The sequence below is a fragment of the Micromys minutus genome, assembly GCF_963924665.1.
Source record: "Micromys minutus genome assembly, chromosome: 27".
NCBI classification, from domain to species: Eukaryota; Metazoa; Chordata; class Mammalia; order Rodentia; family Muridae; genus Micromys; species Micromys minutus.
This window is the reverse complement of record NC_137962.1, coordinates 8,710,084-8,727,914: the sequence shown is the minus strand read 5'-3', so window position 1 is coordinate 8,727,914 and position 17,831 is coordinate 8,710,084. Positions and strand designations below refer to the sequence as shown.

Sequence of the window (17,831 nt, the reverse complement as noted above, 5' to 3'; positions counted from 1 at the left end):
AATTAATAAAAATATTGCAGAGTGCTGCTTGGTCAAGTGGAAGAGACAAGTGTAACATGGTTTTCTGCCCCCGAACAGAGCCATGGGCCTCCAAGAGTGTTTGATGGTCACTGTGGGCATAAGACTTGTTTGTACAATAATGTACATGTTTTCATGTTCTCCCTTCTAGGAAGGTCCTATCTGACAAGGTTAATGACACCAAGATAATCACAGGCAGCACAAGTCCAAGAGGCAAGGGTGTGCCTAATAGCCCTTACAGCTATGGGAAAGAACTCTGAAAAAAAACATGAACATGAGTTCAAGAATATATAACTTCTCAACTATGAAAAATATAAGGATGCAATACAAACTGTATAAGGAACTTCATAGACCTAAAGGAACAGAGGTGGCTGCACTGGGAGCCAGCTTGTCAGAAAAATACAAAGGCGGGCAGACAGCAAGGTAGGCAGATTCCTAAATTCAAGGCCAGCCTGAGACAAAGTCAGGTTGGGCCCAGGCATTGTAGAAATGGTAATCTGTTCAGGTTCCCAGCCAGTTAGCTCTAGGTTTCTGTTTACAGTGGCAAGCAGATCTCTAAATTCATTTGTAATGTTAAAAAAAAAAAAAAAAAAAAAGAAGAAGTGCTTAGGGTATCTTTCTAAGAACCAGAGAGTAGGGATCTCCGGAGGGATGCAGATTCATGGGATAATCAAAAAGGAACCTAGGGTAATGACTGAGTTGATATGGAAATAAAAGACTGGGCTTCTGATCCACAAGAGCTGTCAAAAGAATTTTTGGAATTACAAGGAAGAGCAGTCTCAAGAGAGAGGTGGGTTTCTGGAAAGCTGTGTTCAAAAAAGAAAATTTCTAATCAATATTTTTGAATGGATCATAAAACTAACATACTACTATAAGACTTCAATCTATTACTAAAATTTCTCAAGTCCAAACGTAAAGGAGGAATATAAGAAAAGCAACCTCTTTCTTGTGGCATTATACACAAAAAAATCTAGAGAAAACTAAGTATTTGTGGCATTTTAAATGTTCATACCTATAAATAATAGGTTTACTTAAAAATGGAAAGGATCAATAGAAAATCATATCACCTCTATGCAAATACCATTAAGCAGTTACTTAAGAACACTGAGTCACAGTACAATTTTAGACAGACATGTCAAAGTGGTGGAATGAACTGCCACTGTGGCAAAAAAAAAGCAGCTAAATTACATGTAATGATATTCGGCCCTCCCCATTGCTCCGGGAACTACTGTGATTTTCCATCTTTTATCTACAGGCTGCTGTACCTCTCAGGGAAGGCCCAACAGAAAGAACAATAATTCTGCATAGCTGAAAGAGCAGAGTCCTGATCACCACACCACACTAAGGAGCACACAGGGAAGGAAGGGAGTGAGTATTAGCAGTATAAAAGGAGGAATGTCAAGGAAGCAGACCTATGCTCTTAGAGACAAACAAATCTCTGAACACTCTTCAGTTCCGCCTTTTAGATAAGATTTTCCTCAAGAACTTTGTTATACACAGACAGCCATCAGCTGCCTGAAAACTACTCATTTCTTTCACAAATACACAATGCAATGAGGCTTGAACACAGCAGCAATGGAATAAGCTACTAGTAATCTGCTTCTACATACTTCCTTCTAGATCACACACAAACTGAGGGCCCTAACTTCTATGTGCAAACTTCACAACTACCAGTTTGCATAAACTTACTATAAATTGACAGTCTCTTCTAGACAGGAAGCAGTGGCAAGACAGTTAAGAACAGAAGTATGGGATTACATGTAATGGGCCTGAAATATGACAACTATTTTGAAGTTCAAAACAATTTTAAAACACGCTCCCTAAATTTTCTCTATTGTCATAATGTAAGAGAATGTTACGACAACTATTTCTTGCTACTTTGGACTATTGAAAAGCTATCATGGACTAATTAGACAGCCTGACTGACATAGGAAAACAAGTACAACAAGCCTTCATCTAGCTCTCTGTCTGCTTAGGACAAATTTGCTAAACACCTTTCTTCCCCAGTAGACTTTGCTTCACTAGCAAAGACAAGAGCTATGGTGATATCCATCTGGTGTTGAACAAAATATAGGATTATTGTACCCCCCATGTGTCTGTGTCTGTATGTATATATTTACACACACACATTCTCTAGAACTTAAGTCTTTCTTCAAAGTCTTTCTTCTGACTGCTCTGTTCCCACTCTTACAATTACTGTATTTCCGCTATGCCAGTCTTTCTGCTATGCTCACTATTTCTGTGGTCACATTTAAGGCACCCTGGTTTTTCAAAGTGTTGTCTATTCATCTTTCTGTTAGTGTCATGGACACTATCCTGAACTACCACAGACCCATTCTCAAGGCTTTTTTTTTTTTTAAATCTACTTCTGTGTTACAGCTATGTACATAATAAATGTTATACCTTTTTGAAGCTAGGGACCACTTAATGCAACCCTGCATCTTGTCTAATGCAGGCAAATGTAGGCAATAAAATACTAAGTATGTTCTTAACATATTCACCAGAAAAGCAAAACTGAAAGAGAACATCCCAAAATGCACTAGCACACTTGCATATTTGTGACAGAAATAACTACAAAGAAGAGCTACAATATATTCAGTCTTGGAAACTGGTAGATCAAAATGGTGAGACCCAATCAGCTAAATTGCTTGGGTTTCACCTCAAGAGTTCATAAATTCTGAACTCTAAACATCTTGTATTTTCTATCTACTTTTTAAGAGCCAGTGTCACTTTCCTACTGAGATTAGATGTGGAACATCACATATAAATGAAATACAGAAAACAAAGCTGCTCCAACTAATGACCGGTGGGCTGCCCCTCAAACTCTTTGGCATCTTTTTCACATTCTCACGCCTGGCATGGAAGGAGGCACTCTGAAAACCTTTGTTTCAGAGGCACCTCAGGCTTCTCTTCCTCTACCTGCCAAAAACAGCAAACATCCTGTGCCAGACAAGGGGATGGACTTTTGTAAATAAAGTCACTATGAAAAGAACTGGCCCATCTATCTATCTCTTTGTGGGGTGTAGATTGTTCCAATTGCGAAGTGCTGTGTTACAAGGCTAAGACTGTGTCCACTGTGCCAAGTATATCTCACCCTTCGAAAGCCAAGCGAAATGCTAGGGTGGAGTGAAGGGAAAGGCGACAAGGAGTAGAGAAGTTACCCATCTGCTTCTCAGCAGTACTGCAAATTGAAGAAAATGAACTCTGAAAATTTACACAGGCCAGCAAGAAAAAGAGAAAGCTTTATGAACTCAGATTGGAATCTCAATAGCTATGACCCTGCCTTGAATGCCCTTTCTCTTTGGATGCCCAATTTCACCCAGATGATGAAATGGGTGTCAAAACAAGGCCTGATGTAACTAGCCTTTTCTGCCAACATGCGTGTCCTAACACAGTAACAAGTATATCTACCTCAAAAACCAAACAATTACATAAATATAATATTGCACATACAAATTTTTAAGAGATACTACCTTTTCCCAATTATTGAGTCAAATGTCTAGGAAAAAAACTCAACAAAACAAAACAAAAAATCCTTTTAACTAAGTTCCTAAAACCAACAATTTTAGTTAGATGTCACAAAAGAAGCACTCCTCTCTTTTTCAGGATCTGTGCTAATCAAGCATGTTTTACATGTTCATAAGATCCCAGGAATCATAATGGCAAACCGTGGTACCTTGTACTTCAGTCTAATCAGCAGGAGTGAGAGCCATTTAAAGTTAACTTACACCTACAGCACCAAAACTAAGGTAGCAAATTATCAAGGCAGCTGTTCAAAATGCCCATTAGGGAGCAGCAAGTGAAGAATACTTACCATTATCCAGAAAACCACGGGAGTGCCGGTGGTAAAAAGAGAAGGTAGAGCTGAATAACTCACCGAGTAAGAGCGGAAATGACGGCGTTAGACACAACTCCTCAGGAAGGCTATGAAGCAAATAGTCTAATGACCACATTTACATAGATAAATGTGGTTCAGAGGTACAATGAGAAAGCGTTTCCTTTCTTACAAAAATTTAGAATTATGCCAACAATTACATCCAGTTAGAGTACAAGAGGTGAAGGCGCCAAGGAGAAGTGGGTGCCTTCCATGAAAAGAAGAAAAATACTATTAGCGCCTATTTCCTTCAGAACATCCTCAAGAGCTGGCTCATTTCAACAACTGAATGAACCTGGCAGAATTTTGACAGGTCTGACATTAATCATAGCAGGAGCTGCCAACATACACTTTGTAATCCCACTTGCCTAAAACTGTGTTCACTCCACAAGTCAATCACTCCAAAGAAGAGACAAAGAGCTATCATCACATAAACTGAGCTCCCCCACAGTGACTCATCTCACCCCTCAAGATTTCAAGAACAAAACCACTACTTAAAGAAGCATAAAGCACTTCAAACGGAAGTGACAAGTGATAAACTGCCCCATTCCTGTGCTTCCTGTTCACCAAAGCACTGCACCAACCTCAGCAAAGTATCTGCTGAAGTTCACATCTCTGAGCATCTCACAGAAATAAGATGCCAGGCACTGCTTCCTATGTTGCTAACACCATGTGATTGGGTTTGTTTGTTTGTTAGTCTGCAGGTTACAAAAAGAACCTGTTCAGTAGTTCAATGTCTTGTTTGGGGTTTTGAAAAAGTTGCATTAGAGCTGTAACCTTAAGCTCTATTTTTTTTTCTAATTATAGAGTGCTAACTGTAGAAAACCTGGAAATCACAAATAAAGAAAACAAATTCCCCAGGCATACTACTACACAACTATAATTCCCAGCACTTGGGAAGCTGAGGCAGTGGAAATGTTAGTTTCAGCTCAGCCGGTGTTATGGGGTAAAACACTACATATGTCTGCTTGGTGTTATTTTGGTCTAATTTGTTGATCAGAGATAGGATCTCACTATGTGGCCTAAGGTTGCCTCAAATTCTAGTATAGCCTCCCAAGGGCTAGGAGTACTATAGTGTGGCTTCGTGAGTACTATTTTTAATCAATGCATAATATTTTGTTCAAAGGATGTTCTTTTATCGATATGTACCAATTCCCTGTTACTGGACACAAGTTTATAGGTTTTCACAAAACATTTTGATGCAGAAAAAAAAAAATCTCGATTTCTTTGGTAAGATGTGCTTGCAGAGAGGATCCTGGTATGATAATCCTGAGGAGTTCTGCCAGCAACTGACTAAAATGCAGATACTCAAAGCCAACTTTTGGACGGAGCCTCGGGACCCCAATGGAAGTTATGGGAAGGGCTGAAGAAGATGAAGGGGATTGCAACCCCGTAGGAAGAACAACAATATCAACTAACCGGACACATCAGAGCTCCCAGGGACTAAACCACCAAAGAGAATATACACACTAGCCGGTAAATAGCTCCCACCAATTATGTAGCAGAGGACTGCCTCATCTGGCATCAGTGGGGGGCACCTGGTCCTGTAGAGGCTTGATGCCTCAGAGAAGGGTGATGCTAGAGGGATGAGAATAGTGGGTGTGTAGATGGGTAGGGGAGCACCCTCTTAGAGGCAAAGGGGATGAGGATGGGGGGTGTGGAGGGGAGACCAGGGAGATAACATTTGAAATGTAAACAAGTAAAATAAATGTTTTTAAAAAACCATTTAAGAATAGATCCTAAAAGTGAAGTCCTTGGGCCAATGGATATAAAGCCTAGACCAATTGATAATACATTTTTAACCTGCTTTCCAAAGAAATTTGAAGCAATCTCCACTTCTGGCATTTGTACTGAACCTCACTGCCCCTATATATTATTGTTCTAACAACCAATCAAACAAAACATGGTTTTGGCTTTTTGCAGCAGTAAGGTTAGCTACTCCACTTTGACTCCCAGCAGGTCAAGCCCTTCCAGCAACCCGCCCAAGAACTCTTTGTATCCCTGAATGAACACGAACACACACAAACTTATTTTTGAAATTTCTTGGCTACTCAAAGGTTGGGCAGTTCTAATCCTCCCACAACTACCATACTTTTCCCTCTGGTACTTGTGGCTTAACAGCTTCTAAATCTACCTTTAACTTTGTTGCCCTGTTACCTTCGGTGAGGCCTATTGGTCTTTGCTGCCCAAGACACTTCTGGGCAGCCCTTCTGGAAAGCCCTTCCAGAAGCCATTTTTTCCTTTCCTCCTACATTTCAGATAATCTTCTTTTTGCAGCTCTAAACCTGATCCTCTCTCTCCCCCAAGTCATGGTAACTTTTTTCCAGTTGCTAGCCTGAACAAATCTAAAGGCCCTGCCCCATCTCCCTTTGCCTCACCTCTGGCATCTTTATTGATTGGTCAAAAACCAATAGGAGGCAAGGACCTTCAGCTTTTGGTTGGACATGCATAATTCCCAATTAAATCAAAGCATTAGAAACAATCCCCAGCAGTTTTTAATCTGCACTTCTTTATTAATCAAATGGATAGTATAAGTGTGTACTCTTAAATACATAAGGCTGGTAGTATTTTGCTTTCAGAGTTGTATAAATAATGCTGTCAGTTTTTAATTTAATAAATTATATTAGCTCCTGAGTTAGCCATGATTCTACCATACTTTTCTCCTCAGCTCTTTCTGTCATGGAGGAATGTGATGTACGTAGTCAGCACACTCTCAGGATTCAGATAGCCTGGATTCTACAGACAAAGCATAACCCAGATGAATGTCACACAAAGCCTTCCTGATTGCAGCTGCCCCTTTACCAACTCAATTAAATACCCTCACAGCTCAAAATTCCATCTGGTCTACCCTCAACCCCTGTCTTAGGTGATTCTTGAGTTAGAATTCTTGATACACATTATTTTAACAAAAACATGCTGAGGATTCAGACACATAATTAAAGTATTTTGGTAGGCAAAGGAAAAATTAAGGGGAAAAATATGTAAAAACCAGCAGAGAAAAAGCAAAAGCAGAAAACTCAGATTGCCATATTTCTGTTGAGTAACAATGGACTTCACTTCATTATGGAGATGTTTGCTTTTTCTAGAAAATTCTGCTGTGTCTGGAAGTCATTTACAATTATATGGAAAGTTTAGGGTAATGTTTTTCATTTTTCTGAGGAAAAAAATCATCATCTGGACATTCGTTAGATTTTCAATAGGGGTCATTTACCAAATATGTAAGATCTTTAACCTGAATAAACTGTTGATATCCTATCTTCTTGGCCATCTTTCCTGAAGTAGTTGGTGGACTTCCTGAGCGTTTTCAGGTGTTCTACTTCTGAAAATTTAAGACCCCTTTTCACCAATAATATTCATAAAAATCTTCCTACTGCTAGTCTTAGAATAATTGAATGATTGTTTCCTGTACAATGTTCCAGGAGACAAACTTAATGTCAAAACAAAAAAAAAAAAAAAAAAAAAGTAAAAAGAAAGAATTAAAACACACACACACACACAAGTTCTGCCTAATAAACCACAAAGGACTTTTTTTCCTTTTATGTATATGGAAGGGTAAGGAACAACTGGTAATAATAATAATAACATTAATAATAAAAAATAATCTACTATTACTGCCCTAGAAAATCAGAGGAACTTGGCTTCCACTGGTCTTGCCTTTAAGTTGCCCATTCAATATTAATAAAGTAGTCAAAACTAGCTGAATTTACCCCAGGAAACTAGCTTCTTCCTCTCATCTGCTCGATTACTCAGATGGTTTACTGAGATGTATAGAACATCCCTTAAATCCCGGTGAAAAACTGAGATACTGTAAGGGAGGTACTACTCTCCTGCTCCCTGGAGGAACACGATCAGAGTCAATTCCATAGTCAAGTTCAGGTAGATCACTGCTGATAGACCAGACTTAGAGGCTGTCTGAGCCTCTGGGTTCAAAAGTAATTTCTGGGGTACAAGCTGGCTGAACATCCTAATAGTCTGAAAACAGGACAGGCTGTGGGCACATCTTGACCTGTAGTAGTTAAACAGTTACAACTAGAGCAGTTCTTAATGAGGTGACAATTTTAATCTGTCCTCCAGGGGATATAGGGTAATGTCTGTAAACATTTTTGGTTCTTATAACTGTGGGGATCGTTGCAGGGAGGCAGGTGCTGCTACTGGCCTTCCTACATAAAAGCCAAAGATGTTGCTAAGTATTCTATAAAATATAGGTTCCTGCTACCACTTCCTCCTTTAGCCACCACCACCACCAAAATAGCTGGTCCAAGGAACCCATGGCACAAAGGCTGAAAATCTCTCATTTATGGTATGAAGTGCAGACATTTGCATTGTCTTCAACCTCAAAAAAACAGCCAGGAAAGTCTGGTAAAATCTGATTATAACAGATGTTATAAAAAAACAAGACAGTAAGTTGGAAAGTGCTAGTGTTCCTACAAATACTCACTGTGACTATGCACATATTTTCATTGTAGTTGCTTTTCTGCACTACAATGGCACATGAAACTACTCCATTTCTCTGCACTACAAGGGCAAATGAAAACCATCCCATTTCTGGCTCCCACCCCTCCAGCCTTTTCTCAACATTTGCATAATCTTTAAAACAGCTCTGCTTACTCAGGAATGGACTTATTAAAGGTGAAGTTCCTGTGCTGCATCAATGTATGTCTATAATCCCAGCACTCAGGAGGCACAGGAGGGCGGATTTCTGAGTTAAACCCACCCAAGTCTACAAGTACATTCCAAGCCAGCCAGGAATACAGAGAGACCCTGCTTTTAAAAATGACGAAAAAGAAATACATGTCTCCCAGGTAGCAATCAAAGCAGTATCAAGGCAAAGGTCATCCTGTGAGAGGAGAAACAAAAGAATACAGAACTTCAGCTACAACTCTGGGTAAAAGAAGACTGGAGAGAAAAAGGAAACACCATGGACAAACAATGATACAAATAAATATGAATGACCGTCAAGACTCCAAACCAAACAATGTGAATGCACAAGTGTGCATGTCCCACAGTCCCAGTGCCCACTGACCTCACTTGCTAAAAGACTTGTTTTTTTAATTTTCTTTTCTTGTTCCTGTGATAAACGTCTGACACAACAGTTTAAGGAAGAAAGGGATTTTTCTGGCTCAAGAGTTCAAGAGTATGGTCCTTTATGACAGAAAACTAAAAGCAGCAGAAGTCTAGAGCAGCAGGTAAACTGTACGCAAGAGGAGAAAGCACAGCATGATGAATGCATGCTGGGGTGCAACAATCTTCCTTCATTTTATCAAGCCAGGCTACCCTGCTTCAAGAAATGATGACGCCCACAGTGGACTGCCTTTTCCGTCTCAATTAGCCTGACCAAGATAATCCCCCATGAGAATGCTCAGGGGCCTGTCCTCCGGTTGATTCTAGATTCTGTCAAATTGGTTGCTAGCTGGTAAGCTTTAATGTAGCAAATGGAACCCTAAAGTAAAGAATATAAAATGAAGTTACAACTGATGGCATTGCTGGAAAATGCAGAGAGGTAACTGTGGGGTGCGCCTCAGGAGTTTCCTCTATCTCTGTTTCCTGGCTGTTATAGGTGACCAGCTTTCATGTGAAAGCCTTCCTCTACCATCCTTTTTGGCCATCATGTTTCTATACTTCCACATGCCTAACAGCAATGGATTCAGTGGACTATGGACCGACACCTTTGAAGCCAGGAGTCAAGTTAAATCTTCTCTCAAGATTTTTTTTTTTTTTTTGAAGGTCTGTCACAGTGATATAAAACTAACATACTATGCAATGTTTCTAAAAACTTCAATTATCGCCCATTTTTCAGGATTCATACTGAACTGCCTCTGTAAGACAGTGAAAAGAGTTACATACAATTAGCTTTATTCAAGGAGGAAGACGCCCACATCACCAAAGTCTAATATCTAAAAGTCAAAAGAAAGCATCAGCAACACACAGAAAACAGTTTAATATCAAACAACAGTTCTGTTATTTGAATTCCCCCTGCTAATATCTAACAATTTCTCATACATAAGAGCACATGTTTCTGGATCTGTTTTCATGCATGAGTTGAGGATGAACTAAGAAGTCTCTTCCATAAAAAGCAGTTTGTTAGCCTCTAATTCATGTTTTTATAATGGAGCATCTACTTAGCACACCTGCAGAATCCTGCCTTTCTCCCAGATTCCTGTGGCAAGACTGAAGTTCAGGCAAATGAACTTTTTTATACGCAAATGTCTCTCCGAGTTTACAAAAAATTCATAGAATTTTGGCATAGCTTAAGACTTTTGTCAATGTAGCTTATACTGAAACAAAAATAGTTTATTCAACTTTGGCTAAGGACAAATAAGCACTATGTTCAATGTAGATAGTGGGTAAAGGGCCAAATATATGTTAATGAGCTGGTTCTTCTCATTTATGACCTCAAGAAGCCATTAAAACTCACTGAACCCGTACATGGTGTTTACACTTCTACAACCCTTTAGCAGTGGCAGAAGGATCACAAGTTCTAGGCTAGCCTACTCTACATAATGATCCACTGTCTAAAAACAAAATGAAATTGGAATTTAAAAAAAAAAAATCTGTTCCTCTGCTTCCTGATCTTCAAAACTAAACAAAAAGATTGGATTAAAAAACCTCAACTTTCCTCCCAACTCAAATATGCAGAATTCAAAATTAAGAGCTTAACAACAGTCTATTAAATATAGATTTGAAAAGATTGCCCAATGCCAGCCCTGATTTAGCCAGCCAACTACAGGCTAAACACAGAATGACAAGGACAGGAACTGTTCTGTGCAGAGCCATCCTTGCAGACATCCTTCCAGTAGCTTTCTCAAGGAGTCCTTGGCTCCCTAAACTCCAGTGAAGCAATGCTCCTTGGACACACATTTGCTTGGCCAGCATGGCTCTGGCTGGTGAAGGTGGCTTCTATCCTACTATCAATGTCATTTCAATTCCAAGAGAACAACAAAAACAATAGAGTCACTTATCTGTGAGCTGCTTGCAGAGTTCTAGAACCCAGGAGACTAAAGTGATCCTCTTCAATCCGTCACGTTGTAGAAAAGCGTTACATTCATTAACTGGCTGAGCATTTAAACATATTTTAAACTAATTTTTTATTCTAAAAGCATCCATAACACCACAATACAGTGACTGTGTCACAGTCTCTGCTTATACAGTTGGTCTACTTTAGACACAGACCGTCCAAGAAGCACTCCTGCCCACTTTACTATCTCAGACACCTTCAGGGCTCTGACCATCAGGAGAAAAAAAGCAAGAGCTACCATTTCCGAGCTGAATCTCTGCCCACATCAGTATCTCCCTTCAATTATACAGCAATAAACTGAGGAATGACACATGAACATTTCTCTTGACGTTCTATTCATGGCCAGCAATCTGACACCAGAGTTCATCCAAAACTCACTGGACAGAGTAAATAAATCAAACATCCTAAAATATAACTTTCAGCATCCTCTCTAAGAAACTAGGCAATGCTGGTACATAACTGAAAGCTTGACGATTCTACAGAATGTTAATGGGCATCTTCCCCTGATAGTCCACATCATCTTTTGATGTCCTTTATCTTTCTCCCCTTTACTTTCCCGGAAGAAGACTGGCACGGTGCTAATTCCAAATTCTCAAATAATAGAACGTAAGTGTAAGAAATAATAAGCTGACAATAATGGTTATGAACACAATGGCAGAGGCTATTCCTCCAGGCTGGACAAATCAAGCAGAAATATAAAGTAAGAAACACAGAATAACGGGCAAATAAAACAAAACGCACTCGGTGTTTGAGGGGCGAAAATGATCTTTACATTAGGATGAAAGCTACAAGGCAAACCATTCTATCACTAAGAAAGAAATCCCATACCTATGTCTACAGAAACCAGGTAGGGCTGTAGGGTTTTAGTTCCCCGCTTAGCTCAACCGGGGGCCACGCTACTTTTCACGGTCCCACATAGGGCTAGTTAGGAATTCAGAGAAAGACATACACAAGTCTTTAAAGATTCTATGGCAGGACACACTTAATAAAAGAGCCCTACTTGCAAAGACCCTCAAACTCATAACCAGCATCACGCCTCCTTTCCGTCCGAAACCAGCCACCCAGTTAGCACGTAATCAATGTGGGCCACGGGATTTAAAGCCTCAGCGCGAGTATCTGGGTCACTCTTAGCAACTGAAGTACCTTGTAGTACAACGTCTCTTCCAAAGCCTCCACTACCGGGTCATCTCCAACCCTATCGTCCCCCTATCGTCCCTCCTGGTCAGCTGAGATGCTTGCTGTGAGTGGAGCCCGGGTCTCACCGCAGGCGGGCAAGCCAAACCCGCGCTTTGAGTCAGCCAAGTAGTAGTCAGACTGACACACTTCGGGACAGACCGTCCTCTGGCCGCAGGGAGGGCTCCAGGCTGTCCCTCGGACCTAAGTCCCTCAGAATAAGGTAGCACAGGCCTAGACCTCGGGGCCACAGTCGCGGTGGGCCGCGCGGCGAGCTGACCAGCCCGGGCTTCCCGGGTCGTACTAATCTCCGTTACCGCGCCATCACCGCGGGCGGCCGTCAGTTCCCGTAACGCTCCCGCCTCAGTTTCCCTGAGGGTGCACAGAGATCCCGCGCTCCTCGCCCATGGGACGCTTAAGTCTAAGCGAAACTAACTCAGGGCGGACAGGCGCTTCCTGGCGAGGCTCCCCGCCCGGCCTGGCCCGACACTCACGGGTAGGCATGGCGACCCGAGCTCGCCGCACTCGCCGCCGTCCCGGGACTCAAAGGGGCAGCGCGAGTCGCGCCGACCGCAGCATGACTGCGGAAGCCCGGCCACGGACGCCTCGTCGGGGCGGAGGACGAATAGCCGAGCGAGCGGACGCTGACCGGGTACAGACACCACCGGCCGCGATCCGCGCCCCGTCGACGACGCGTTGGGCTGACCCACGCCCGTGACGTCAGCGCGTTGCCGCTGGGAGGCTCCGCCCCAGAATTGCTAAGCTCCGCCCTCGAGCGGTGACTGCTTGCTTGCGACCTTACCTGCAGGGTGGGCAGCAGGACAGCTGCTTGTTTAACCCCAAGGTCACTTTAGGAATGTGAGGGTAAGGAAGATGGTCTTAAGTGTAGGGACTTTCCCCAGGCTCCTATTCGGATCTATTTAACTGGCAAAGCTTCTATTTGGCAGTGTCTGAAAGCCCAACGCCTTTGAAATGCAAGGGGTGATGCCTGAGCGTTTTTTCTCAGAGGACAGAAGAAAATGCCATTCCCTCTGGCGCTTCCAGTAACTTTCAAAGAGAGACAGTCCTCAGGACTTGGTCTCCTCCTTTAGAACGCGCTAATCCTGTTCTTAACACTGGGTATCATTAATATTTTACTTGATGGGTCTATTAGGAGTCATAAATCTGGGCCAGGGCATCCCCAATGTGGGCAGTACACATAACACTGGCTAGACACCATACGCTGCCCACAACCCCTTTAGAGAAATAAAAGCAATGCCCAAAGATTCAATACTATGTTTTCAAAGCGGCTCATTTAGGAGACACAGAATTCTGCTAATGAGTCTATTACAAGGTCTTGAGCTAATGTTGCTGAATGTCATACGGAATGATGTAACTGTACACTTACATTTGCAGACCTATATCCTGGAGTATAGTGCCAACTTTCTGCTTAAGAAATAAGATTGTGAAGTCTTAGGAGGAGATAAAGAAGATGAAGTAACCAGAAAGGCTTGAGGGCAATCACTCTTTGAGTCAACTTGGAATAAAGCAGAATTTGAATTAGCAAAGGCCTTGGGAGACGCGGGGTGTGTAGAAGCAATTTAGAGTGAGTCATAGAAGCCAGAGAAAGGGAAGTACGCATCAGAGATATGACACACATCTCTTGCTGACAGGAAAGGACAAACCAACAAGGACGTACCCATACGTAAACAGATTCTGTGCTAGTCGTGGGGTCTACTTGACAGAATATAGAATTACCTGGGATCCAGGCCTCTGGGCATGCCCATGAAGATTGTCGTGACTGGTTAACTGAGGTGGGAAGATTGCACTGTGTAAAGGCAAAGGGACAGCTCAGAAGCAGAGCACACACTCTGCCTCCCAGCACTACAATCCACTGCTGCTACTTCCCCCCAGAACTGACTGCAGCTTGAACTGTGAGCTGGAATCCACCCTTCCTATGACATTCAATGTGGTAGTGTGAGCCTTTGGTTCCAGCCAGGGCAGGCAGCTCTCTGTGAATTTAAGGACAGGTTGGATCTGTATATAAAGTCTGAGGTCAGCTAGGGATACACAGTGAGACCCTATATTAACAAACAAACAAACAAAAGAAACTACTTCTTTTATCAAAATATTTATTATGTTAACAGAAAAAGTAACTTGGACAGGCTCCAATGAACTGTGACCTCTAAATTATTTCCTAGTCCCACTTGTCTCCCCAAGACTTTTATTGTCTTTGAATGTCTATACTGTCATGTTTTACCCTTGTGATATTAATGATACTGTTGCAAGCAATAATATTCTGCCACTGGGATACAAAGTTTTAAAGGAATAGAAAAATGTCCATATTTATAAATAGGAAGCCAAATGTGCACCATAACACCCATATTCTTGCCTGGCAGACAGCGGTGAGCAAGAACACATTAATTCAGTAAGTCTACACACAGTTGGCTTTTCTTGTTCCATATCCTCAAACTTAACTAAAGTTAAATTGAAAAACACCACTTTTTACTTGTGATGAGGACAAAGAGTTGTATTTCTTTTTTTCCCCTAAACAATATGACAAATTTTTTACGTAGAATTTATGTTGTAGTTGTTGTAATAAGTGATCTAGAGATAATTTTAAAGTGTTAGGGAGGATGTGTGAATGTTACATGCAAATGTAATGCTCTCTTATATAGGGGGCTTTAAATCTAAGCAATTCTGTAGTCAAGGGAGAACCTGGAATTATCCATCTAGATAAGACAGTATGGTTCTATTGAATCAAATGGCAAAAACAGCAAAGGTAAAAAATAAAGAGTTATTAAGCAACTTTGTGTTCAAGCTCTGGATTCATTATTTGACAAGCCGTTCTATGCTCTTTATTGGAGCAATAGCATCAAATTATCAGTAAGAGAACTGAGGAGTAGACTGGCTGCCTGATACAGAAATCTTGGTGGTAATCAGCCACTTTGGAGGCATCAATACTGGTGCAGATGAGACTCTTAGGTCCTTAGCACTGCTTAGCTGTAGAAAAAGAAAGAGCCAGATCTTGACTCTTGAAAAAGAATCCCTGGGGTTTGTTGGCTGCTGAGCTGGAAGCAATAGAGAGGTATCTGTTAGTTACGTAACTCCAAGGTTGGAACAAGGAAACTTGTTGTGCCAGGAGAGCAGTAAAAAAATTGGAAAGGGATGCTGTCTTAGCGCAGCACCGGGAGAGAAAGTGAGCTGAGCTTGGCTATATTGAGCTTGAAGAGTTACCCAGGAGAGACATCCAAGTAGACAGGACTGAAGCCAGCTGGGTATAGCAGATTGAAAATTCCCATTCTAAAGATCTCAGGAAGGAAAATTTGGAAATTATTGTTCCAGAGACAGAAGCTGCTAATTGTAGAAGTTGGATAAAGTCCTCTAAAGAAGGATATAGAGACAGGAAAGGTACACACAGAGACACGAGAGGGGAACAGGGAGAGGGGAAAAAAGAGAGGAGGAGAGGCGGAGAGGGAGAAGGACACCAAGAGGACACTGTGCCCTAGAGGGCAGGTATAATTCCCCCAAAGCAGACATCTCTGCTTACATTACCAAAAAAAGATACAAAACCCAAAGCAATGAGAGAGTCTGGCACATAATATCTTTGTCTTTTTGTCCGCTTGATCTTTTGGGTTTTGTGTTGTTGCCAAAAGTGAAATCAGCAACCATGGATTCTGAGCAAGGACAGCTGAAAGACAGGAGACAGAGTTTTGTAACATTTGGAATTTCATACCCTCCTTTCATATAGCAGTGGCTGTGCTTTTAAAACGTGGATTCAAAGAACGCCCGTGTATCTCCTCATCGCTTATTGTTCAGAGCAGTGAATCTATCACCACTTCTTGAGCTATATAAACTAGAGCAAATGCCTAACCTCTCCCCAGCTGCTTTCTTGTTTCCCCTTGCAAAGGTTTCCCCTACCTATTTTCCTCTCTGAGCCAATCTCTGCAATTCTAGGCATTCCCATCCATCATTTCAATGCTCAGCACTAGCCCAGGAACGAGGTGGGTTTGGCAAACATTGGTGGACTTTTAGATTTACATTCTGTTGGTGTGTGAGTCATGGGTATTTGAGGTTATGTTTATGTCAGGGTATGGAGGAAGCAGAACACACTGTCTAATATGCAAATCTAATGATATCTATGCCTTACTTAAAACTCATTATAGCTCAACATCAAAATTCCTTCCCTTCACTTACCAGACCTTTCAAGACCTGGCTTTCCTGCATCCTTTATTCTAGGAAACTTCTGCTTGTTCTTCCAAATTCCTGTGAGTATTTTATGGGATTAAGAATTCTCAAAACCTAATCATTATTCTTCTTGGCATATGTCCTGAATTGTTTTCTTAGAAGAGCCAATAGGTTTATATGGAAAGGAGCCCATTGTTTCTACGGTACGGGTGGGATGGACAGGAGAACTAGGTGTTCCTCACACGTAAAGTGTGCTGCAGGTGTGCATGATGAAAATCTAAAACATGGCTCACTCTGAAAAACGCACAGATGACTGACATAAAGATCATTGATATGTGTGATGCAATAATGCTTTGCTAAAAGACAAACAGACAAAACAGCATTCGTATTTATAATAGGGTCTATAATTTCAAAGAGACTTACCTAGAGTCACAAATTGATCCTAAAGTACATCTTTACCTCCATGTATACAGACCTCAATGTATCCCTCAAATGCCTCTTCCCTTGTGTGGCACGTGGGTGGTAGAAATAACTGGAGAAGGCTCTTGAAAGAAGTGTGCAAAAAGGCAATGGGATTTGAGATTAGCACACTCTCCTTTCTAATTCTCTGCTGGGAAAGTCTAAAACATTTATTTGCTGATGGCAGTCTGTAATAATAAGGCTCCTTTATTATATTTATAGTCTTCCAAAACTGTTAGCATAGAATCAAGGAGAACATTCATTAGTACTTCAGTAGGGAAACATCTTTATTTCTATATTTACTGGTACACTTTCGTAATATAGGGCATTAAAAATAGAAGTCTTTTGTTCCTTGGTGTCTTATCCCTTCTGAGAAAATAATTAAATGATCAAAATAATATTAAAAAGGTCATTGTCCACATTCCTACTAGGGCATTAGTTTTTATCCCCAACTCCTCAAAATAGCTGTGCTCTGAGATTAGGCCAGTATGTGCTCCAGGTTCTGCACCCTGCCCTGGGATGATTCAGTTTTAATTACTATGCATCTTAGTGCCTTCAAGGCAGCTGGAAACAAATTTGCAGGTTATAAGAGATAATTGTGACCATTCTCCTGAAACTTTCCCCAAAGTCAAGATGTGATCAGATGTTCCCTCTGTTTAGTCATTTTTCAAAAGAAATATTAACAGCAATAATTTTCTTCCTTTGAAAGTTTAATTCCACTCACCACCACCATTACATAATGACACCGCCTTCCAATTCTTGTGAGGCAAACATTGCATGTATTGGGGACTTAGAAGTCCTGCGTTTGAGTTGTGCCTTCCACTTATCTTGGCATTTTGGTTTGTTTTCTTGTTGTTTTGTTTATTTTTGAGATTGTATTTTAATTACAACATGCTTCTCTTCCTTTTTTCTCTATTCAAATCTTTCTGTATATTCCTCTTTGCTTCTGTTTTTCGTCAGTTGTTATTCCGTGGATATAAGTATTTGGTATAAGCTATTGAGTTCATATAATGTTACTTGTATGTACTTTTTCTGGCTAGCTGTTTGGTACTGGACAACCAGTTGGTGTGCTCTTCCCTGGGGGGAATGACCTCTCCCTCTCCCAGATGTACTCAGTTGCCTGAG

At 41.2% G+C, this 17,831-nt stretch overlaps 1 protein-coding gene across 1 annotated transcript in view; it reads right to left on the bottom strand.

The window, feature by feature from the left end:
• EFR3A (EFR3 homolog A) overlaps window positions 1-12,758 on the bottom strand; it is an 83,275-nt gene extending 70,517 nt beyond the window's left edge. Inside the window, exon 1 of the mRNA XM_080939256.1 lies at window positions 12,575-12,758. Within this exon, the coding sequence (XP_080795382.1) occupies window positions 12,575-12,584 (10 nt within the window). The 5' untranslated portion in view covers window positions 12,585-12,758. The remainder of the gene's footprint in view (window positions 1-12,574) is intronic.
• Window positions 12,759-17,831: the final 5,073 nt, after the last annotated feature.